Source organism: Phycodurus eques, chromosome 3 (assembly GCF_024500275.1).
Source record: "Phycodurus eques isolate BA_2022a chromosome 3, UOR_Pequ_1.1, whole genome shotgun sequence".
NCBI lineage: Eukaryota > Metazoa > Chordata > Actinopteri > Syngnathiformes > Syngnathidae > Phycodurus > Phycodurus eques.
The window spans coordinates 2,171,433-2,197,599 of NC_084527.1; the positions used below are offsets into that span (position 1 = coordinate 2,171,433).

At 43.9% G+C, this 26,167-nt stretch overlaps 1 protein-coding gene across 1 annotated transcript in view; it reads right to left on the bottom strand.

Moving 5' to 3' along the window:
• Window positions 1–1,127: 1,127 nt before the first annotated feature.
• LOC133400500 (multivesicular body subunit 12B-like) overlaps window positions 1,128–26,167 on the bottom strand; it is a 40,047-nt gene continuing 15,007 nt past the window's right edge. The window contains exons 5-9 of the mRNA XM_061673263.1: window positions 25,628–25,738; window positions 19,517–19,575; window positions 8,935–8,990; window positions 5,340–5,399; window positions 1,128–1,825 (exon numbers count right to left, since the gene is read on the bottom strand). Coding sequence (XP_061529247.1) covers window positions 1,784–1,825; window positions 5,340–5,399; window positions 8,935–8,990; window positions 19,517–19,575; window positions 25,628–25,738 — 328 coding nt within the window. The 3' untranslated portion in view covers window positions 1,128–1,783. The remainder of the gene's footprint in view (window positions 1,826–5,339; window positions 5,400–8,934; window positions 8,991–19,516; window positions 19,576–25,627; window positions 25,739–26,167) is intronic.

Consider the following 26,167-nt stretch of genomic DNA (forward strand, 5'->3'; position numbering starts at 1 on the left):
TGCTTTTGAAAAGAAAATCCTTTGTTGAGGTCCATCCTGCCTTTCCTCCCTGCTTCCCTCTGCCGGGTTCCTCATCTTTTTTCCACCATCACCACACAACTGACATTGGGGTGCTGGGATTCATTTTAGAAAACGGGCTACAAATGCCTACGCTCGCATTTGCGTCTTCAATGACCCTAACGCGGATGTTTTCGGAAGATCGCGAGTAAACCGAAGCACAGGGAGAACATGCAAGCGCTGCACATATGGGAAGGCCCGAGCCTGGATTCAAAACCCAACCTCAGTACTGTGAGGAAGATGACTATAATATTGTCATACACTGAAAATAATATTTTCAACCATTTTCAACTTTGAATCGTTTAATGATTCAATGTTAGGTTTCCTCAAGCATAGGTGCATATGCTCATAATATACAGTGCCGATGTTTTGGCATCACTGAATATCCAAAAATAAACAAATCTCATTTGTTTGTGAAGCACATTTTTACCTGCTTTTAAAAAGATATTTGACATGACGTTTATATTTGGTAACAGTGTTACTGCTTGTCTCTATTAACAGTTGATCACTTTCTGTGCGAATGGGAAAAGGAATGCCGGGCATCAGCGCTGACGTGAAAATGCACGTGAATGATCTTCTTGAAGCGCTGACTCAGTTAACGTGTCACTGCAGTGGAGTTTGGGGGTCAGGGGTCAAGGCTCGCCGGTTGTGCACGCTGCATGATGAACTGCGTGATGGAAATCCATTTCTGCGAGAAGATGCACATCAGAGACATCTGTCTGTTTGTTGTGGGTTTTGTGGTCCCTCAGTGGAAACCAAGGGATGTCAAATGCCAACGTTCCCGCCAAATTAAAATTGCACGTCTCAATTTGATAATAATTGCATTTATTTTTAGCATTTCACAAGATTCTCATTAAAAAAAACAACAACAACATGGAAGTGTTTTACAAAATCCTCTTGTCCAATATAATTGAATCAGAACATTTTGCATTGCATTGTACAAAGCAGTGACATGCGGTGAGGTTCCCGATTGGTGAGGCACTGACCACGTCACGTGACTGTCAGTCACGTGACAGTCTGGAGCTCTTTGACGCTAAACTCAACACTGTTGTGGCAGCGTACATACCAGACTCCACTGTGCACTTTTAGCGGCTTTTCTGGTCGATGGGAAAGACAAAATGTCACACGCTTTTCGTGAAATATATTAGACAGTGTGTTAAACGTCAGCAAGTGCAGTGCTATAAATGTTTTCTGCCCTTTTGTACAATCTTCCTGTGGGCGAGGTGGGCGACCATATTTCATTCAGTTGGTAATCCTGAACCATCCTAATGTTTCTCTTGGTTTATTATGCATCTTTAGTCTCAATGTTCTCGTTATGTCTTTTCCTGTCACATAATGGGTACATGTCAGCGGAGTTACATTTCAAAATAGTATTTTTAACAGTTGAGGACCGCTGGCTTAACGCTGTGACAATGATGAAATCATTGAAATTATTGGATTGAAAAAGAAAATCAACCTAAAGCACGGACCGTAGAACTAAAATGGAACACTTTCATGTAATCAGAAGGTTTTTTTTATTTTTTTTTACTATTCACATGCAGTGGAAAGGAAAGACCACCAGGGGGCAGTGAGGCTCTCTCTCTCTCTCACTTGCGTACCCGGACCGCACGTCACTGGTACAAAGCCATGCTTTCGCCCCCCAAAACCTCATCAATCCGCTGTTGTTTTCTGCCATGGCTTTTGTCCACCCGTGTGGTCCAGCACATTGAAGGAATTCAGAGGAACGTTATGCAACAATGCTTCGCTCTGTGCTGAAGTTGTAGTGAAACTGCGGCAGGAGGGGGAAAAAAAACACAATTAGTGAACACATATTGCGCAAAGAGAACACGTGCTTGAATGCGCGTCTACACTCAAATCCGAACTCGCCAAACACATCACACAAGACTCTTTACAGCTTTTTAAAAGCAGACAAATATATGTCTTGCCTATTTTAATACCATGAGCATTTATGTCAGATATGTTTCAGGTAAATATAGGTAATAATGTACGAGGACTAACAGGACTTCGGTCTGAAGTGAGAATTGGAGGGAAACCTTTTATACTGCCCTCTCCTGGTGTGCCTACGTCACTCCAGTCTGTGCAGCGTGACTCACGAATCAATTGGCACGTTATACATAAAAAAAAAAAAAAGAAAAAGTCTCTCTGGGCTCCAGCAAACAAAATTGTTATCAAAAGTATATACGGCATACGCAAATAATCATGATCTCAATTTAGTCGCATGCTCATAGGAGTCTTCATCACTGATAATAATCATCAGGAAATAATAATAATTCTGGTGAATGATTGGCAACAGGTGGATACACACGTTTAGTGTACATTCTGGGTACATTTCGCACTTCTGCCCGTCACTGTACGTTGCTGTCATAAATAGACGACAAACGACAAATTATTTGTAGTAAATAAATATGATTTGTTATTTTTTTGGGGACCATTAAATTGAAATTGGATAATTTCCTACGCCACACCAGATGATCTCTCATGCCATGGCACAACGGAGTCGCTAATATAGAAAGAACACAAACCACACGAAATTGTAAATTGTAATCGTATGCCATTGTTTGAACGTTGTGACAATTTCCCAAACAGTTGCATTACTTTAACGAAACACTAGAGGGAGCTGAAACATTACTGGAGTAAATGTTCCAGCTCTCCAACAAAAGCCGGCGTGCAAACTATCTTTGTATTGCATGTTGTCTCCATCAAAACACCTCCAATTGTGATTTGCATCAACTCGACGGAACCCCGAAACCTGTCACGTGTCACAACCCCGTTAGCGGGGACACTCAGGGCCCCACCACACAATAAATTCACTTTCAGCAGCTGGCCACGCAGCAAATGAATCATTCCAGTCCGTATATGTAGGCATATGTATGGATGTATGGATGTATGTAGCCCATGTATTGAAAAGCGGGTGAGTGTGCGTGTGCGGATGATGGATGAGGGGACGGGGCGTTATCGGGGCGAGCATGTATCAATGTCTGCCAGTTTTACACACAGGCTGACAGGACAGTGACACACTCGAACACGGGCGGCAGTCGCCCAGACGAGCCCGGCTTCATTTCCTGTTCCTGCTCCACTGCCAAAAATATGTGACATGTTGTCTTCATTAATTCCACCTCTATTTGGAGCTCTCGCTCTCACACCACGCGCACGCTGTGTACCTCGGTGCCTCTCTGCAACCAAGCGCGCATACGTCGGGAAGAAACGCAAGGGAACACGCACGCTAACTCCCAAAGCAATGCTGACGAGCCATCATGCACGGGTGCTAATGAAAGTGCCCGGCATGTGTGCGCACACGCTTCATCCTCCATCCTCACGCACTCCCTAAACTCAAATCATCAAGCCGGCCGCCGCCAACATCTTTCAGCACGGCAAACCACACAAAGACGTCACTTTAAATCGTGTACTAATTAACACTTAAAAAGACACAAATTAGATATGCGTGGCTAAAAGCAATTATAATATCCGCAAGTTTTGCGAGTCATCTGGGAAATGCAAAGAATGCCTAATTGCTGGAACCAACATCATTGCAGGCGCCGCTTAAGTGATGCCTGTTAGGAAATGGTCTTCTCTCCAATTGCGTCGTCTACATCGAGTCGCGGAGCACGTAACTTGCAAGCGGCCATGTTTTCAGCGGGGTTGGAAACCGGGCAATTCGCTCAAAACGACGTGACGTTTGGTTTTAAGGGCATCCTACGCACTCACTCGCGGGAACTTCTGGACAACAATTCAAAACGGAACATTCCGAAATCAGTCGTAGCAGTGGTTCAATCAAATGCTGTATGGTTTTTTTTTCTGAAAGACTCCAAAGGTCGCCAACTCGCTTTTTTTTCGACACCAGAAAACAAGTACAGAGTTGACCTGAGTGGAAATGAAGCAAATGGACATTACCATTTGATAATTAACACAATTACCTCCACCAAGAGCTTTCCTTGGTGCTGTTTTTCTCAAAGCGGGATTATGCGAAACAATATTAAGCCCATTTTTACCAAACTTGTTGGACAGCTGGAGGGAAATGGGTCAGGGGATATACTGCTAAATGTTGATCCTATTGTTACATTGAGAGCATTTTCCAATATGTTTCTCATTTTTCCCTCCCTCTGAGCAGTGGATGCATGTTAATGAAGAAAATAAAGGAGATTTGAAGAATTGTTTGGCCTGGGTGGAGGTCTGCGCTCGATTCCAGTTTTCTGCTGAAAAGCAGCACTTGTGTTATGTTTGTAAACGTCTCACTAATTATATTTCTCTCCCGCTTGTGTAGATATCATCCTGGGATAATAAGAAGAGGAGAGAGAAGTAAAAATAACACAATTGTGAGGGATGCTTCCACTTGGAAACTAATTATCAAGCTAAGCTGCGACTTCATCCTCATCAGCCCGGCCGCGCCATTAATCTTGTGCTGTCGTCCACTTGACTAAATCCAGCGTGTTACACTATCTCACATTTACTTCATCAGCTCCAGCGCGGCTGTAATTAATGATTTCTCATGCCCTTCCCTTCCCCGGCTCAGCTCACCATGTGGCCGCCTGCTAATCACACCCGCTGAAAAGAAAAAGGAAGAGGCGAGGGAGCGGAGAGGAGAGAGCAGCCGGCATGAGCGACCGGGTCGAGCGCACAAACACGCACGCACGCACGCACGCACGCGACGTTGACAGTGAGCTTCAATCAGGTGACCGTATGACAGCACGGCGACGGCGTGATTGGGATGGTTTGTGACAGAAGACAGAGGCAGAGTGCAGAACAGACACCTGGTTTGATGAGGGAGTGTTTGCGCCGCAACACATCTCAAATCCAACAGCACCTGTTCTTTTCCAGTGCTCTGTCACTTTCTGGCAGTTCAGATACCACGGAACCGTGCTAATGAGAGCGAGGGGAGGGGCGGATTGCCCCTCCGTTTAAAGCACACCCATATAGCGTGCAACACACACACACGCGGGTCTTAATTCCCGCAGGCTACAGTGTAGCGAGGAAATTGAGCATGTTCTCTGCGCGAGCTCATCTTTTCCCGGGTGCCGATTAGAAGACCCAAACCTCGAGAACCTCCGACATTCCGAGAGCTCTGCTGGATTGAACTGTTTTGGAGAAGAATCGGGGAATAAAAGTCAAGGGCTTTGGAACAGGAGACAAAGCTTTTGAAGAGGCAATGGCTGCCCATCCGGGGCATGCTTTTATTCAACCGGGGCTTAGTGGAGCCAACAGGGTCTCGCTGTCTCAGACACTTAATTACAAGCCCGAGATTGTTTGCTTTGCATTCCGGGCCAGCGGCGGCAGCCTCTACTCACTTCCTCCTCGATCTCTGCCAGGGATTTGATCGTAATGCCCATTAAATTGACTTGCTGCATCTGAAATCAAAAGCGTGGAGAGGAGGGAGAAGGGAAGAGGGAAAGGAGAAAAAAAAACACACAAGGAACATGGCGGTTAGGCTCATGGCTAAGTAAGCATGCTTAAAATCTTTAATCCTCTCGCTCTGTGTCAATACGAACCGGCTACGGTGACAACCGCTGCCAGCCAGCCAAATGGATCGCATTGAGCCAGCGCTGCCCGAGTGCATGCATTCATCACTCGGGGTGAGGGAAAGGAAAGGATAGCAGATAAAGGGATGCGAAACGAGAGAAGTGGAGGACAACGGGATGCGGATGAGAAGAATTGAAAGGACAGTGGAGGAATGGGGGAGGGAAGAAGGAAGTCAAGAAGAGAGGAAACTATCGGGGCAAAAAACAAAAGCTTCGGTGAGCAGGAGAAGGCAGGAATGGAAAGGCTGGGAAGTGGAGTGGAGTGGAGCGATAAACGGGGGGAGAGAGGGAAGAAGTTCAGTCAAAAAGATGGAAGAAGTGAAAGAACAGAGCTTCACACTGAGCGGACAAAATGGAATCAGATCCATCGTTTCGGGAGACGTCATAGTCCAGCGTGACCCCCCGTCGCCAGAAGGTGTATGGGCTCTAGTTTGGTAGATTGCGCAACGTGCGCAAATGGTGGCAGATCTTGACTTATTTATTTCTTTATTTAATGAGGACAACGCACATGAATCAACACGTCAGCAAAAAAGCATTCATGGAAATATGCCGGAGTTAGCACAGTGGCTAAATGTCATCCGTTGTCCGAAAGTGGATGTCATAAAACACACAGGCCACAGTAAAAACACAATACACCACGACAAATGGACAGAACGTACAACCCCGGTTCCGATGAAGTTGGGACGTTGTGTTAAACATAAATAGAAACAGAATACAATGATTTGCAAATCATCTTCGACCTATATTTAATTGAATACACAACAAAGACAAGATATTTAATGTTCAAACTGATAAACTTGATTCTTTTGAGCAAATAACCATGAACTTCTAATTTTATGGCTGCAACACGTTCCAAAAAAGCTGGGACAGGTGGCGAAAACGTTGAGGAATGCTCATCAAACACCTGTTTGGAACATCCCACAGGTGAACAGGCTCATTGGGAACAGGTGGGTGCCATGATTGGGTAGAAAAGGAGCTGCCCTGAATTGCTCAGTCACTCACAAGCAAAGATGGGGCGAGGTTCACCTCTTTGTGAACAAGTGTGTGAGAAAATAGTCGAACAGTTTAAGGACAATCTTCCTCAACGTAGAATTGCTAGGAATTTAGGGATTTCATCATCTACGGTCCATAATATCATCAAAAGGTTCAGAGAATCTGGAGAAATCACTGCATGGAAGCGGCAAGGCCGAAAACCAACAATGAATGCCCGTGACCTTCGATCCCTCAGACGGCATTGCATCACAAACCGACATCAATGTGTAAAGGATATCATCACATGGGCTAAGGAACACTTCAGTAAACCAATGTCAGTAAATACAGTTCGGCGCTACGTCCGTAAGTGCAACCTAAAACTCTACTAAGCCGTTTATCAACCCAGAAACGCCGGCGGCTTCTCTGGGCCTGAGCTCATCTAAGATGGACCGATGCAAACTGGAAAAGTGTTCTGTGGTCCGACGAGTCCACATTTCCAATTGTTTTTGGAAATTGTGGATGTCGTGTCTTCCGGGTCAAAGCGGAAAAGAACCATTCGGACTGTTATGGACGCAAAGTTCAAAAGCCAGCATCTGTGATGGTATGGGGCTGCGTTAGTGCCAATGGCATGGGTAACTGACACAACTGTGATGGCACCATTCATGCTGAAAGGTACATACAGGTTTTGGAGACACACATGCTGCCATCCAAGCGATGTCTTTTCACGGACGCCCCTGCTTATTTCAGCAAGACTACGCCAAACCACATTCGGCACGTGTTACAACAGCGTGGCGTCGTAGTAAAAGAGTGTGGGTACTGGACTGGCCTGCCTGCGGTCCAGACCTGTCTCCCATTGAAAATGTGTAGTGCATTATGAAGCGTAAAATACAACAACGGAGACCCCTGACTGTTGAACAGCCGAAGCTGTACATCGAGAAAGAATGGGAAAGAATTCCACCCACAAAGCTTCAACAATTAGTGTCCTCAGTTCCCAAACGTTTATTGAATGTTGTTCAAAGAAAAGGTGATGTAACACAGTGGTAAACATGACCCCGTCCCAGCTTTTTGGGAACGTGTTGCAGCCATCAAATTCTAAGTTAAAGAAAGTTATTTGCTAAAAACCATCAAGTTTTTCAGTTTGAACATTAAATATCTTGTCTTTGTAGTGTATTCAATTAAATATAGGCCGAACATAATTTGAAAATCATTGGATTCAGTTTTCTTTATGTTTAACACAATGTGCCAACTTCATAGGAATTGGGGTAGAAATAATACATAAAAATAGGTTACGCTTCACATAAAAGGTTAAAATTCATGCATAAAACAGAAAAGAAGAATTGTTTAGTTTACCCATGAGAGCAGGTCAGGTTTGCTTTGTTTGAAGGTGGCCTCATTGGACTTCTGTGGAGGCGCAAGGCTCGCTGGCGTGTTTGCAAATTTGGCAGACCGGTCTGCGCCAAGATGCGACGCAGCGAGGGTGTCTCTTTTGGCATCTGCCCCATGCATGTGACAAATTGGTGACTGAATGCCGGTCTAAACGTACGCCTACTCACACCACATCCAACTTTTGGCGCAAGATAGATGGCTGGTTTAACACGATTTTGATGAATTTGATCGAGGTGCAGACAGACAAATACGCGAGCTCCACGGACGTGTGTCAGACTTATTTCATTCATAAATACAGGAGGCACACGGGCACGACTGATCGTCGGTGGGGCACAATGTCCAAGTGCCCACTTCACGACGCAGATCGTGATCTGTGATCTCCCCCCGAAGTCCACTTTACATCATCCGCCCGTGGAAGTCTGCTTGCAGTTCCTTATAAACGTACTTTGCACGCTTCAACGAACGAAAGAAGACGACTTGGAGTCGGCTGTGTTCACGCCCACACGACGCAAACCTCGTTTCAATTACGTCACCTTGGCGCCCGCCTACGAAATTACCACCACCTGGTCTAACCGCCTTCTTGCAATTGTACGCCAAGCGCAGGGCTGGATTTGCGCTAGTCATGAAAATAGAGCCCGATATCTGTATTGTGTTTGTATGGAATGGACACAGTTGCATGATCGCAAATGAACGCCTGAGTTCAGCCAAGAGCGTCGTGACCGCGACTAAACTAGCAGCTCGCTCTTAGTGACCTCTCGTGACCCGGTGGTTCAATGTTTACAGAAAATGGTTAAATGGATTTCAAGATAGATAATGTTGTTTTCAAACTTTATTTCAGCTGTAATATCCAAATTCCAAATCAGTGCAAAAAAATACAAAGCTGTACAACATTCAGCGTTATCACGACATACGCCTCCGGACCGCTGACGTTGCCTTGGCTACGGCTGTGGATATGATATCCTTAACATACACTGGAATGATTTTGAAGCTTTCGGTGTGATTTTACCTCTTTGGGTGAATCATAAAATCGCTGAGTGATCTCAAAGGGTACATCATCCATGGCTGTAAAAAAAAAAAAAAGAAAAAAGAAGATTTTTGAAATGTGACTTTTTCTACCAAAAATCACAATTTTGTCTTGACTTTGAGAGTTTGAACAAAACTACATGTGGCATAAAGAAGCAACAAAGCTATCGACATCCCCACGCTCCCGACAGCTCCCCTCCCAGCCATCTCCGGAGACAAGATGAAAGCCTTTTCTTATTCTTTGCTTCTCTCCTCCAACTCAGCCCTTCCCAACACTCTTCCACTTTAATTACTCTTGATTATTCCTGATTTTGTCTTGTCAGAAATATGTTCACCTCACAAACAAAGCCACACTTACACCCGGCACAGAAAAATTGAAAGATGAAAGACAAAACGTTCGCCGGATATCAAATTTGCATGAAAATAAGCCACAGGGTTCAGCCCACAAAAAAGGTAGATTGAAATGAGGACTTGCCAAAAGCATGGCAGTATAATTAGCATTTGACCAAACAAACGAGCTTCAACAGAGCTATAATTAAGCAGGCCTGTAATTAAGTGTATGCCCTTTATCATAATGATCGTGGTTAAAATGGTGCGATGGCTGCCAGTCGATTATTAATGGTGCATCGTGCACTGGAATCAAGGTGTCACCGGTGTCAGGCTAGAGTGCAGCTCTTTATTTTAAAAAACAACAACATTAGGGCATAAATTAACACGAGGTGACAAGAGATACAAAGCCTCTCGTTTCCAGGCTGAAGGGAAAACTGCAGCTGCTTGGCCTCGTTAAAAAAAAAGAAAACTCTGGAGCTCCGACACTTGCTGCAATGCGCTTCGACGCAGGCCCGAATATCAGCGGGCCGAGTTCCCTCCCAACTGGTGTTCTTCAGGCGGCTGCCGCTGGGAAAGAAATTTACAAGTATAAACTGAAGCAGATTTACGGTTTTGGAGCTTGCCGTCGTTTTTAGGAAATTCGAAAATCTGCCTCCCTTTGTCACTCACTTGAATGGCTTTCTTTGCTTCCTTGGTCATGGAACAATACGATCCTTGTAATCCAAGAATGATCCGAGACTGCGCGGCCGCGGGTAAGCTTGTTTCTAATTTTGGCTCCACCGCAGGACTAAAATAACAATCGAGAATAGCCAGTAGAGAGCAGATCTGGTAATGATAATATTCCAAGTACAGTGTGGAAAATGGCAGAGCTCTTTGTGAACTTCTTCTTCTACTACTACAGTAATAAAATACAATAAAATCAAAATTCCATAGTTAACTGAAACAGTCATAAGTATATTGTCGAGTTGCACATTTATGGATCGGCAACAAATTGTGTAGGTTGTCTTCCACAACATTCACACAATCAAAGGGGGAAGAAAATGTAAAAATAACATTAGATGTTTTCACTAACGAAATGCACGAGGAAGAACATTACTTCCTTGGTGGAGGTAAAAACGACAAAGCGTAAACAAGTCCACTGTGGTTTCCAACTGCTTTCTACAATCACAGACTGTTCAAGGCCTGCTTTGATGGCCACGTTGTTTCAAAAGTGAGGTTATCTGGAGGAGGGTGATTGGGACGGCCATCATGGATTTCCTTTCCATCGGGGGTGGATCACTTTGAACTGTTTTTGATAGCTTATTTCAACGACTCGGCGCCGACACGGCCCCCCCGTACATGGCGGTGTTTCGCGCCGGTCCGTGTTTACACCCCTCGACACGGTGACGGCAAGGATCCAAGTGTTGGACGAAACATTTTTACATAGCGGTAACATAAGCAATTTGTTCAAAGACCTGAAGAGAAGATCCCACATCCCGAGAGTCCAGTGAGCTCGAAAGAAGACAAGCTGCACTGCCGTCTCCTTCACCAGCAAAATGTTTGCAAAAAGGCGACGTGTGGACAAGGTATCTATACAGACAGAACTGTTACCTTCGTCCTTAATCCTTAAAGATTGTGAACAAAATGAAATTTTAACACAACACACTTCAGATGAAGTAGATATTTGCTGTATATCACGTTGTCCGCTGTTTAAAACAGACATTGGTTTTCGTAATGTTAATTGAATATTTCTTTAAAGTAGTTGTGCAAAACTAAAATCCTTATTTTATTTGGTCTGTGTGGATATGTAACAGGCAACATTTTTACGGAGCGAATTTACTGTAAGTCATGCAGATTTCAACACCATGAGGATGGATTTACTTAAGTTGAACATTTCTGGCTCAGACAATTAAAGAAGAAAAGGAAACAAGAGTTTCATTCATATTTGCTATTTCTTTTATTTTTGCTTGCATTACAGATCGCATTACAATATATACCGCATTTGGTATAAATAGCCAGTATTTGTCACATGATTTGTGCGCAAGTGTAATAGGATTTTGACGAAAACCATTTCCATGAAGAAATAACCAGTGTCGATGCAATTGCATTACATTGCATACGAAAATGTATCGGTATTGTATCGGATCCAAAAAGTGCGGTCTGGCCTATCGCTAGGTATGATGGCTTGTTTAAGTTATTGAAAAACAACATCAAAGCAGGCGAATGCGCACGCACCACTACTGTCACTGGGAGCAGAGAGAGCGAGCGAACGCATTTGAATCAATAGGCAGCCGCGGAGTGGCGAGATTGCGGGGGCTGATGGATCTGTGCGGCGCGGACAGACGTCTGCGCGGCACCGAAGGCCAGCGGCTTTCCTTATTGCATTTAAACCAAGTCTCACTTTGTATTCCACCAACGTCCGTACTGGCGAGGCTATCTTCCATCCAGATGAATGGAAAGGTGCTGAAGATGACTCGGTGTTAAGAAATGGATACCCGCGCCACGGTCGAATCGAACGCAAAGGGCAAAAGTAATGTAAATACAATCTTCTAGCCAGGAAGTCCATTATCAAGCATGTTGGGAGCTGCTCAAATGGCCGGGCTACGGTTCATTACCTCATGTGTATCGCAGTATAGTTTACTTGGCACGTGGAGTATGTGCGAGCAGTCAACAGGAAACCGTCACCTCAGATTTCTGGCGCGGTGACCGCAGTGATGGCGATGATCACAGCGGTGAGCGCGGAGGTGGCGTTAAGTAAGGAGGAACCCGTGGCTTGAGGGATTGTAGTGTAAAGAACGGAGTCAGCGCAGGCCCCGTGTGGATCATCGCCTTATTAATGGCTCCGTCAGGTGCCGTGAGCAATGGCTGCATTGTCATCTCCAGTCCCCGGGCACAGATGGATGGCTGTTTCAGGGCGGGAAGGGCTTCCTCGCAGGCCAGCCGCAGCACTAATCCCTCACCCTTCCCTTGTTGGATGCACTTGATGGAGCGTGACCCAAATGACCTGAACCACACCTTACGGGTAAAGCTTTCGGAATGTTGATGAGCTTTTATTTTACACTTCACTAATCCAGCGCAACGACATTGATCTCCGTTGAGTCGCATTTCCAGAGTGATTCTGAGTTGCTCCGGAATTAGATGAAAAAGTAAAGGATCTGGTTTTTGTTTGCTTTTCGTTTTCGTGAGCCCATACCAGAATTCGGTGGTGTCGCAATCTCAAATCATCTTGCCATGAAATGCCAGCAAAACAAACAAAGAAAGGAGAAAAAAGCACTCTATAATATTTTATGAAAAAAGAAATAAAGTAATGACGAATGATGAAATAGAATCAAATAGAATGAAACAGGTTTCGTCACACTTTCTCCTTCACTGTACACATTGCACTGCCAGTTCTGGTGTAAAGGGGGCAGTATAAGACACATATATGGCTATACTGTAACTCCTCTCTTTGCTTCTCAGTACGGCAGTAATATTAGTCGTTCTTTACAGAGGATAAACAATATATGCCCGTGAGTATTGTATATACCAACATTTCAAGGTAAGAACACCGCCACAAAGATGCTAATTGTTAGCCTGTGTCCCTATGGTGTTTCCCATTGTATATTAGCATTAAGATAGGAGAGGCTATGTAGTTGTTTAAAATACACAACGTGTCATTTTCTCTGCTTTATGTTTAGTTTGACAGCAACATAAAAGTTTGGGGGAAAGTAAAAACAAAAAAAAGTTTCCAAATAATATAGTGAATGTCCTCTAAAGTGTTGACATCACATGCATGTTACATGAGAAGAATCTACAAGTAAAGCTCCTCTAAAAATATCTTTTTTTTTTTTTTTTTTCCCCTTCAAACAACGTGACGCAGCCTGCTCTCCATCTGTAGCATGGCCAGACAATGCTCGAGCTCCCATGTCACTGCGACTCTCAATTTGAGGGGGAGCCCATGGAAATGCTATTCTCGTTGCGGCACCGGCTCTCTGTCACCTGTGCGGATAATGGTGAGTAGACAGACGCAAAGAACGCTGGAAGAGGACCCCCCCCTATGCCCACTCACAGCCCTTAGCCGCACTCTCTGACATGAGAAATAGTGTCCAGGCCTGACAGCATCTCGGAGACATATTGTAGTTTATTTTGTCGCCCGGGCGTGCCATCTGTGCCATTCCGATGGAGGGTGTGTGCTCAGGCTGCTGAGAGAGGGAGCGGGTGCCAGGCTGCGGGTCCCTCAGTCGCGCCGCAGCCACGGCAGCTCATTAGTCAAATTGCCTAATGAGAGAGAATACAAATGGCCGCCTATCCCGACAGGAGGAATTTTGGAGATGTCAGAGCTCCTGACCCATGCTCCCAGAACAGATGATAGCTATATGCTATTTTCAGATTCTTTTAATGACTATGACTCTATGAAAGCCATTTTTTTTAATTTTATCGTTCCACTGTTTTACAGTCTAGACTAGAATAGAGGGACATTCAAATGAATGAAAAGTCTCCTTCAAAAGTGCATGGAAGCGTATCTTAATATGTTATTAATTTTGTTTATTATTAGTTAATTGTTTCTCGGCACATCAGATAGCAATTGAAAATGCATATTGTCGCTCTCCAATTAATTGCATTTTTTTCTTTCAAAAAACTGAAAATTGTTTTTTTTTTTTTATACATATTTTTTTCTGGGGAGGATATGATTTTGCCTCTATACGATGGCTGCACACGCTTCTACACTAAGGTTTGATGGCGGGAAAACCTTTTGGGCAGAAATGATATTGCATAACATGACATGACACATCTATTCCCATAATATTCATTATTTCGATGTAATTAATTGTACGATGGCAATGTGTTATGTGCAAAAAAAACCTAGCTACATCTATATGACTATTTTATTGACACTCAGCACTTTATTTACAAATTGAAAACCCCAAATTAAAATTCAACTTGCTACCAGAGGGAGGCAAAGAGAAATCTAATGCAGAACGACCCACTTGCCTCGCCATCTGAGACACACATTTCTAAAAATCAGGATGTAAGAAGGGTGCCAGGAGGCAGTCCCAGTCGGACTCTGGTCCATCAATCTTGCAGAAAGTGGGCAGAGCCAGCAACGCCATTGCTGAGTTTAATGCGCAATGCTCCGAGGATATGGTAAGTTGGGAAACTCAAAAAGTGCAGCACTAATTATGTTTGAATGAAAAAAATGAGGGAAAGTACGTTCATTTCAAACGAAGACAAAAGAGAACAAAACCCTTCCCACCATTTTTCTGCTGGGTGATCCCTTGTCCCTGGCCCGCTGTTGAGAAATTAAACGGACTATCATCTGACTTTAATCAGCAATCAGCAACACTGTGTCTTTTCCGACAGTGCCGTGGCACTGCACCGATCTCCAGCTGCGACTGCTGGTAAATGTGCAGCTGAATGTCTGTAGAAATGGCCAGCGCCTCTCTGGACAAGTGTAAAATCTGGCAGAGGGCTGACAGTAAATCGCATGCGCCGGATGGGACACAGCAGAAGGCACAATTACAAAAATCCCCTCTTAATTAGCAGCTCGCTAACCCGTAATGATGCAAGGAACGTGGCGAGGCACAGAACGCCTAACAAGAAAGGCCTACCAATGCGGAACACTTGGTCACGTGCTTGTGGTTCCCCCGAATGAGTGACCGACGCGCGAGTCTTTGGTCTCCACAACCCTGAGCGCCCAGTCAGCAACTTGCCCTCCGTACTGCGGAACAGCGGGACCCGCGTGCTTGCGGTTGGCGTTATTAAGTTCTCCCTTGCTCACAGTACCGGGCAATGTAAAGTGGCACCTCACGCGGTGAGTAATGAACAGTGCCAGAGTGGAAGCAGGAGGGATGACAGCCGAAGAGGCCTCCTTGGCAGCCGCTAACCTGGGCATGCACCAGTTTAGCATCCCTTAGAAGCCATCCACCAATGCGGTGCTGCAATTTGTCATTAATTATGCTAATCAGAACATGAATTTTCACCAGAATATACAGGCAACACTTATGAGTACTATGGTACACAATTAGTTTTTCTTAACACACCGTCCATTGAAAATGCTAACATCAAGAGCCGAATATTATGGTGGTACACGATGGCAGGCATTGCTACGCCCGAATGAATACAATTCTGCTCGCTTAACAGCAGAACCTTTCAATATCCAGTAACGTCTGAGAATCTCCGTTGCAGCTTTTCCAGAGCGACTTCATCCCTGCGCTTCCAAAATCGCACCACAGTATGTATTAGAAAATCATTCATTACAAACTTAACAAGTCAGCAAAGCCATTAAAAGATCTTTACGGCGTATTTGATCATAAATCTCCTTAAACTATATTTAATGGGTGGAATTTGCGAAATATTTTGATCAAGTTCTAATTAGATGTGTGATAACAACGCCTGCTGTACAGCAGGCAAATGAGGGAGCCGTGACAGGCCCATCCATTCAGGCTGTCCACGTCTGGACGCCGGAAGTGATGGAGCTCTGCTTCTATCTCAGCAATGTGGGATGAGGCGCTGGAGTCCAGTAAGCTCTGCAAAAGTCTCTGATTTGACTGTTTAAATGGGTCCAAAATGCTTGAGGCTCTGGGCCATTACTTACAAAAAACAAAACAAAAAGTCACACATGATTGGGTGACTAATTCTTAATGGCACCTGATTGGCTAAAACCTAGTTAAGTTCAAACCTATTGAGACATCTGTTGAAGAGTTTTCAAGATTAAACGCTCAACAGGGGGTTAGGGTGATTGAATGAATGAATGAATGAAACGCACAGAACGGCAGGGTGTGACTGCGGACTGAATGAATAACGTTGCAACATAAGTGTCATGCATTATTCTTATTTGTACCATTATTATTATTATTATTATTATTATTATTAAACACGGGCATAAAGTACAGAATTATCATTTTGCGTTTCAAAATAGACTTTGCTAACCACTGGGGAAATATTAGGCCGCGCGGTGTCCGAGTGGCCAGCACGTTTGCATGGCAGTTCGGAGAATCTCAATAAAAGAGAAGCTATTCTCCTTATCACGGAGTTTTGAAACAACATTTGAATAACATTTTATCTTTGTAACGTATAAAGATTCAAATGATATTCCCGAGTGTTATTGTCCTCCCGAATGACTCTTTGCTTTGTCTTTCGCTGAAATTACGAGGCAAAACTTGAATTTCAAGAGCGTTCTTTCATGTCTTGATGCAAGCGCTGGCATTACTTCAGACATCAAGAGCGGTTTCATAGAAATCCCATTCCATCTAAACGAAAAGCGCGGCAGTAAATCTGCTCATACCTCCCCCATAACACTTCCATAAATGATTCATTCGGTTCAGTTTAACTGATGCAAAACAGAATGTCAGTGAGCTGTGGCTGCCTGACTCCAGTTGCAAGTGGACTACAATTCCGGGAGAAAGAGAAAGACAATTTCACCCATAATACGTTTTGTGTCACTAGCCAGAGGTTGTGTTTTTAATCCCTTCGACTAAATAGGTGTGGTATTCTCAAGTGTATTGGCCCGGCAGTGCAGAAACAGTTGCGATCCATCACGGAGTGCGATAAGGACTCAAATGACACCCCCCGCCCCCCACCTCGAAGCCCCACCCCGGCACAGCCTGAAAAAAAAAATAAGATGGAACTTTTGTTTGAAACCTGATGAGAAACCTCTTAGCGAAAGTGCTACGCCAAAATAATCTTTTTTCTCCAAGTTAGTCAATCAAGCAATGGTGTAGTTTGGGGGGGGGAAAGAAGAGAAAGGAAGTCATTTTGCTTAATCAGCGAGCACCATCTGGAACAATTAACCAAATTCCACAGAACCCAGAGGATCAGTCATATGGACTTATTCAAGATCCAGAATTATACAAGTTATAAATCCTTGGAAAAACCAAGCGTACGGCTGCCTGTCATGACTATTTTAACTTCAAATACAGCGGAATACTTGATAAGGCTGAAAAGAGGAGATTAATATATGCAAATTATGTTGAGCATTTAAAAGCCCCCCAACAACTGTCTTGCGTTTTTCCTGTCTCTTATTACAGGGCTTTATGTTTTATTCATACACCAACTTACCTGTCATTTCATAAGCTATATTATTACGAGGGTATTATTAAACAGCATAAAGTGGAGCTTTAATTGGAAAGCACCATTGCATCTTCCAATTATTTGCTGCAAATTAAATGAAGATGCACACAGTTTAATAAGATTGTGAATATTGTTTCCTGAGAGTCAAAAATCACTGTCATCCTGTCAAGATATTTTGTTCATTTGCAGCTTTCTATTTTTTCCCCACCTCTTTCTCTGAAGGATGAATTGTCTCACGTCTTTTAATTGAACTTCCTCTAATGGATCGGGAAATAATTGCACTCCATATTCCTCTAGATGAGGGCCAATGTCAGGATTTATTTTGGATTAATGGGACAGATATGCAAATGTAGGACTTTTTATTAGATTAACAGGTGGATGTTTGCTGAACACTGTGTGCAGGGGACTTGCTTTCTCTGTTATCCCAGTTTTATACATTTGATTTCTTTTGAATGTATTATTCTTTGACACCTTTCAAGAATGCAGGTTGGATTCTTTCATGATATATCATTTTCCATCACAACAGACCTAATTGGGAAGGCATGGATCAAAGTGATGCTAGCATAGAAAAAGCGTACGATTGCTATGAAAACTTGATAACTCCTCAAATGAACTTGAACTGTCAAGTGAAAGGGGGATTCAAAAAATGAATGTGAATAGGTTTTAATAGTGTGGTAATAAATGTCAGAGCGCCTGCACATCACATCTGTACATAATGTGACTGCTGATGACACGTTTCCCAGACATGTTACCTCTCCTCCCCTCGCCGCGCTTCTCTTTCGTGTGCTGGGCTTTTTGTTTAGTTGGGAAGTGACGGAGGGTTTAATCAAGGAAGCAGGCAATTCATCAATCCTAAAGAAGGCGCCTGTACGAGCCTGACAGAGCGCACATGCTTTTAGAGCAACTCCAACCTGGCCAGCTGTCAGCCCGCACACACAGACTCCCACGCACGCACGCACGCGCGCGCGCGCACACACTAACCGTTCACAATTAAATAGCTTGTTGTCTCCAAGGTCACATCGGGTCAGCAGGCAATCACATTGTTAATGAAGCAAAGGTTGGTTTTTTTCTGTCCAATTCTGATGCTGCGAAACAAACAAAAGATGTGCTGCTTCTTTTTGTCCAACGATAAATGAGGACCGTCGCAAGCGTATTTGCAGTTTGTGCTAGTTCGTCACTGTCACTCACATCCCTTTGCAGCCAGCAATATTTCTTCTTATTCTGGGGCCGCATATTATAGTCTTAAACCCGCATACATATCGTGACTTATTACAATAATTTGTCATTTTATGATCAATTAAACCATATTTTGGCTTTGTGTCCAGAATGTTTGCCAGCTGTGATGAGCTCCGAGCCTCCCTGTGAACCATGAACATAATGATATGTGTCGAAAAAAAAAAGAAAAAAAAAAAAGATAAACGTGTGGTATTAAATTCCTGAAACAAATATTTCTTATGCCTGATTATTATTTCTGAAACTATTTGGATGAGGTTTGGTAAAATGACCTCAAGCTCGTGTGTGTGCTGAGCAGCAGGAGGATTATCCTCACCACATGGTGTCTCTCTCCAGCTAGAGAAAAAGCCGCCTGCTTCATGTCGTCACACAAACAGATTCCGTTTGGAGCTTCCTGTTCCTGCTTAAATTCTGCCTCGAAAATGGAAAAGCCTCTCACCTCGGTTTACGTCATAATGTCTCGTTGCCGGATAATGCCATGCGGGGTAAATAATAGGAAAGTTTCTCGGCTGCAGATCAAGTAGAGAAGAAGTGTGAATGCAGGGCTGTTTGTTGCCGTTGACGTTCAATCAAGAAAGGGTTTCTGGTGTAGGCTATCTTAATAAATCCTGCATAACACAGCAACAAACAAAGTCAAAAATGGTTTCATTCTTAAAAGTCGTAACCTCCACGAGCCCACGCTGCCAATTATCACTATTACTACTTAAATCTATGCTTTGGTCAAAATGTTTTTTATCGGGTGACTTTTGATGGTACATCCGACCTGGCACGTGAACACATATGGAATATAGACATTGTCACGTTCCTCTTTTCTTCTTTTCTTTTCACTTTCACCGGTAAATACTCTTATTCCCACAATGCCACAAAAAAGTACATTTTGCTGCTCGTCAGAGTTTTCATCAAAATGTCATGGTTGACGACAGTGACAGTAAAATATTTGCGTGTTTAAGTCTCAAGCGTGAGAGAGGCTCTACCTGTCAACGTGTAGCTGCCGCTGCTGTGGTCCTCACACTCCGGCCTGGCGCTGATCGTCCTACGACAGACGGAAAGAAATAATACAGTGTCAGCCTATCAATACCACACTTCAATGTGTAGTATGTATTGTATTCTTATAGCATTTATTGACACGCGTTTACATGTAGCAGAGGCACGGAAAGTCTCCGGAAATATGAAAGTCGCTCAGTCGAAAAGACAGACCGGAGCTGCGAAATCAAAGTTTGAGTCTAAACGGGGAAAATAAGGCAATCGTTAAACCCGCGTCAGTCGCCTGCGGGCTCGCACAGACCTTCGACGGGGCTTTAGGACAGGATCTTGTTAAGTCTGGAGGAGCCACGGGGATTCCACGATTCAAGGGAAGTCTGCTTTTACCGTTTCATGGTCTTGTATTACAGCAAACAGCACTGAATGCACTTTGTGGGCAGCTGAAGTTAACAAACCATACAAGATTGAAACCCTCATCAATCAAGCTATCACAAATTACAGCCCCTGCTTCACCCCTACGGATCGATAAATCCACAGCTAGTGAGGAGGGGAAAAAACTGCTTCAAGAGAGCTGCAAAACATGACGTGCCTTGGAGGAAGCTCAAGAATACGGCGGCTATAAACCAAACGATCTCATAACAATGACGCAAAGCAGTCAGTAATATCATTAAATGGGAATTGCTATGATTAGAACGCACAGGCATTCGATGTTATACAAGACCACGCAGCTTCAAAAGATTCTGGAGAAGTCACCGTTGTGCTATAAAAACAAACAAACAAGCAGATTGTGGAGGCAAGAACCCTCCGAATGATGAGCGCTTTGTTTGTTTATACACGTACTATATATGTTCGCGGCGTATACTACATGCTGCATGTTCTATGTGTGGATAGCAGCCTATGCTAGTTGGGAGAGAGATCAAATTGAAATTCTCCAGCTAAAAGGAAGAGGCGGTACATAAATTGCACCTTTCTTTGGACGACGTAGCTCGTCTAAGGAGAAAAATAAATACAATCATTCCTATCAAGTGCAATAAAAGAAGACTGTTGACTGGCTGTGTCATTCATCAGCTGATTTCCTTGCAATGAAAGTCTCAACTTTTTTCCCCCCCTCATTTACATTAGCATTTGGCCATGTTGAATGCGGACCGATGGTGAATTTTTAAAAGGTTGGCATCAATCTTGTGGGGACGATTGCCATATTCGTTGCAGACTTCTTTTACCTTGCAAAGGTTGATCCCGCAGCTGAAAGGAAAACTGCACATCTGTCAAATCGCACAGACATCCAGCACACTGATCAAGTGCTGGTGAAAGGTTTCAAAGTCTTTTTTTAGGAGCCGGTATTTGTTTTTGTCAATCAATACCCAGAAACACCATCAGAAACTAAAAGAGGAGTGTGAAAAGTACGTAGTGGACTCGATATTTGTACACGAAGCTCCCTAAACACTCACCGTGGAAACATTCCTGTGTTCATATGAAGCTTTTCGAAAGTAAATCTCAAGGGTCGCTTTTGCCATCTGCTCGCATTCCAAGGCCGCCTCTCTCTCCAAATTGGGATTTCCAAATACAATTTCAGGCGCTTTGGAGAGGCCGACATATGGCAAATCAATTAGACAACTAATGCCCAAAACAAAAACATGGCAAGTACATTTGCTAATCAACAGCAGTGTCGGGACTTGCATTATGGTAGCCACTGGAGTTTTGACAACCATTAATCCTCATTTCAGTCAAGGAGAGCCATACTGACATATTTTTGAGTAATTGGAATATTCAATTAGAGCGTGTAGTTCCTCAGCGCATTATAGTAAAACCGGGAACACAGCCGTCCAGGATTTACACAATTACAACACAGATCAAGATATTTATGTTCCCAGGAAATATGTCCGTGTCAAAAATCATATTCGTTCCACAAAGCGTACCACGGCTGTTAAGGTCACGTCACACGCAGTGTTTTTGCAATTGACGTTCAAATCTTGGACACAATGGTCTTCATTTTGCTGTATTGTCAATGTCAGATAGAAGAAGAAGGAGAAAAGAAACAGAAGTGGCAGTCAGCAAGATGACGAGGAAAGTGAAACGCCAGAGTTAGAATACGGGAAGCAGAAAGTTCTTCTTTTGACACACGTCTCGCCTCCCCTGTGACAACACGTGCTGACGGCGCTGCTTCATAGGCGCCGTCATTCTCCTCGTCCTTTAAGCTCAGTGTCAGAGGCACTTCGGAATTTGGTGGCAAACCGCCGAAAGGATTGAGCCCGTCAGATTTCGGCCAATCATTCAATCATCTCTGGCATTGTTCAGAAACCACTGATCTGAGCCAATTGTTGCCACCTTTCAGAATGTAACAAAGTAACGTGTAAGCATAGGTAAGAACGGATTTCAACACCTTAGATAGATTGTCTGTCAGGAAACAGACACACAGTCAGGGTGGAGTAGGAAGTCTTGCCTAACCAGCCTGCAACACAGGCTGGTCCAATCTCCTGCAGAGGTGCGTGAGTGGCGCAGCCAGAAGGCAGCCTGAGCCGCAACGTATTGACATGCCAATTCGCACATGGATAACTCTTTAGGAGTCACGTAGGCCACAGTCAGCTTTGCAATGGAAACAAAGGACTTTTATTTGTATCACTCTCCAGTTTAATTTGAATGCTACTCTGTGTACATTGGGCTAAAATTGTAATAGAAATGTCAAAAACTGCAGTCCAATTGAAGCAGATTCAGTGGTAATATTAGGACAAGGCTAATTTATGCTACCAGTCACTTCCCAGCTTTAGCAGTGACAGTTGTATCAGAGGAACAAGCGGAGATGTGGCCATAGGAATGCAGAGTGAAAGAGGATGAAGAAAGAGACTCTTTCCGAGTTTGCTCGCATCTTGTGGTTGGGGTTGTGACTTCCACCTCAGCCGCAACATTTGCGGGGGAATATGAGAATGTACAGTATTTACAGAATTGAATAGAATTGTAATATTTAAGAGAATAGCACAGTCAATGATTATTTCTTGATTAGGATCTCAAACTGTACTTACACACTCTGATTCCTGAGAAGAAAAATTATGTTTTACTGGTTGAATGTTATGCTTTATTAATTGTAACGATCCAGTTCTTCTTCTTTTCCTTTGGGCTTGTCTTGTGCTAGGCTTACATCTCCATGTAAGCCTACCTCCTGCATCCTCCTCTCCAACACCAACTGCCCTCATGTCTTCCCTCACGACATCCATCAACCTTCTCTTTGATCCTCCTCTCGCTCTCTTGCCTGGCAGCGCCATCCTCATCATCCTTCTACCAATATACTCACTATTTCTCCTCTGGAAATGTCCAAACCATCGAAGTCTGCTCTCTCTAACTAGCTCTCTCTCCAAAACATCGAAGCTTGGCCGTCCCTCCATTTCTAATTTTATCCAACCCGGCCACTCCGAGAGCGAACCTCAACATCTTCATTTCCGCCACCTCCAGCTCTGCTCCCTGTCGTCTCTTCAGTGCCGATGTCTCTAATCCGTCCGTCAAGGCTGGCCTCACCACTGTTTTATAAACGTTGCCCTTCATCCTAGCAGAGACTCTTCTGTCACATAACGCACCTGACCCCTTCCTCCACCCGTTCCAACCTGCTTGGACCCGTTTCTTCACTTCCTGACCACACTCACCATTGAGTGATTTCAACAAAAAAAAAAAGAAATATTAAAAGTACTCAAGGCTTCGATCTAAATCTCCCTTCTACCTTGTGTGTGCAATGTTTTTTTTCTGCAGAAATGTCCAATTGAGAATTACATAAATCATAAGATTGGAGCGATTGCCTCAAAACGTTGGGCAACCAAATATATTAAGGTGACCAGATTTGTTCTCCAGGCCAATAATAAAGCAATGCCTGAGTTCCATTTGTTAAAGAAGCAAGGAACCATCATAAAATAATGAATTTCTGTTCCCAAATGATTATTATTTGTTCAAAACAAAACTTTTGTCAAGTTATTTAAGTGACCATTGTGCTTGAACAGAAAGGTACCAGCTATTTTGTGTCTCGCCAACTAGTTCAGAAGTGTAATGGGTTCGGAGAAATAAGTAGATAACTTGCTTAATGTATTATTGATGCCAATTTAACTTCGCAAATATGCAATGTATCGAGATTCTAAGTACTAGTGCTGTTTATGAAAAAAATATGGGGGGAAAAAACTATTGTTAGCAATTTTAAGACACTTGTGAATGCTCGCAATAAACCAATTGCTTGCATTTGTTCAGCAGTAAGCAACAGCTTTGCATCTAAACATTTTAGTGGCTCAATATGGTGTAACAGCCTGAGCCAATAAGAACTAACTATTGCAGTTTATCCTTCATTTTACTTGGACTACCGCTGCTAATTGGTGAGATATAAAATATCACTTAAAAATGGAACTAGCCGGCATTCGAAGGTCTGGCAAAGCTTGGCACGATTAAAACATCATTGATATTTTGCATCCATTCAAAAATAGACCGCAGCCCGAGGCGACAAAACATTTAAAAGGAGTAATCGCAGCTTTTAAAATGATCCCGAAAATTACAAAAGGATGATCGTCGACTGCATTGAAAACATTTTGCGCCTATCGTTGAGAGCACTCACTGAAGCTGCGACTGAATATCGCCAAAGTACAGTATAGTATACGATAGTATATGGGACAATGCTATGAAGAGTCACCTTGTACTTCAGCAATCATGGAGTCATAAATCATTGTCTTTACTTTTAAATGACTGCAGACGCAGGCACGTGCGCAGATAGAACTCTAGTGGTGCTCCAGCACCAGCCCCTTTGCCCTGGAGGAAAAGAGGGCTCTCTCCACTGCAGCCCATTTTGTCTTTAATAATCAATTAAAACAAATTTAAAAATAAATGACGCTCTCATTTCTCCCCTCAAAGTGTTTTCATATCAGATGAGCATTTAGTTGAGTCCTCTCGGGAATTGTGCCCCTCACTGATCTGCGGTGCACATATGCAGCCCATTGCCTCTTCTGTTCATAGTTCTATCCTTGACTGTGTTGATTGTGTTAACACAAATACATAAGTTAAATATACATTTGTGTTTTGTTCATCTTCCAACTGATTTTGACAAAGGGTGCAGTTTTTTTGGGCTCGAGCACCCGCCTCCGAAAGTGCCTGCGCACGCAGACGTGTTTGCGGCTGCTTGTTAGGATGTCTGCTCTACACAGTTTTGCACCGATGCCCGATTAACAATTTAAAGGGGCTTGGCTGCATACCCACAGTCCTGTTCTCGCGTGTCAGTGAATTATGGATGGAATTACTCTCAAAAAGAAGACTCGGAGTGCAGAATGAATTTGAATTTGAATACAAAAGTGGCATCGGAGGGGGTGCGAGTTGCTTGGAGGTCCAATTCATCCCAAACTCTGATCCTCACCGACTCGAAAGTGGGCTTCAAAAGAACAGGGAATGACAAGTAAGCGTTGCAAAGGCCTGCTCGCCGCCTCTGAATTTGTGGCCTTTTATTCCAGCTATTTATTTATTCTCCTCAGACATTGTGAAGCTTTTATGTGGCTTTTACTCAGCTCAGCAAACGATGGCCAAGCAAAAAGCCTCACGCTCTGGCAAACATGCCAGGATCCTCTGCCAAGCCCACTGTGACAGCGTTTCAGCTGTTTATTTACGATTTGCAGTGGAAATCCCCAGGTCTTCATTGGCATAAATAATTGATCTTATCTGCCTTGGAGCTCGAGGCGGAGGATGCAGCAGCAGCATGAGCGGAGAGCCGACATGCACGCGCACTTCAGCGTGCCAAAGACCCCGGAGCTCTCCTCCCTTCCTCTGCAGCTGTTGCTCCATCTCCGGGCGACTCGGCCTCTCAGTTTGTGTGCGCAGCATTGCTGCGGCTCAAGTCAGAACGGAAGTGGCCCGTCTTCGCCTTCTGGGAACTCGGCAGATAGTCGACGCTTAGCCCGCATTGAACCCGTGCTCCCCTTCATTGAGCTGACCCTCACTCCAATTGCCTTCAGCCACGTTTCCATGGACGAGCGCAGGTGAGATTACCTGATTGTGCATGGCGCCGTAAAATGTATAGCAAAGTGACGATAACCACAATGAACAGGAAATAACAATCAAAGAAGAAGGCAAACACACTGATTTGACAAAAATATTACCTTTCAATGTCAGAGGGGACATCATTTTTAACTCTGCCGAATCTCTCCTGAGATGACTGCAGATGAGGAACCTCTCCCATTCGATACCATATCCCCAGTTTATTGATCTCGCTGCGCAATAAAGAGAATTATATGCTGAGAAAGTGATCAAACCCCAACGTTTGTAGTCTTCTAAAATTAACGCAGGCCACAGAACACGCATCCATTCGTGGCTCGGACGTATCAACTTCCCTGCTGTAACCGCAGCGTCGTTGCATTGTCACTTTGTGCCCACGTTGTCATGGTGACCGCTGAGCCCAAATTTAGAACTTACCGCATTGGAAAAAAATAAAATAAGAAAGTGCTTTCACACTCGTGACTGGGTGAATGCTGTCGACGTGGGATGGCAGTTTCATAGCGCGAGCTGGAGGAGAGCCAGATCTTTGGGGGGGTTCTTACGCTTTTGCCTGCAGCACAACTCCAATCAAGTCCCACAAAGAGATGTTTCACCTCTGTTTGTCCTCCATCTCTATTGTGTTTCGCTCTGAAGATAAGGTTAGG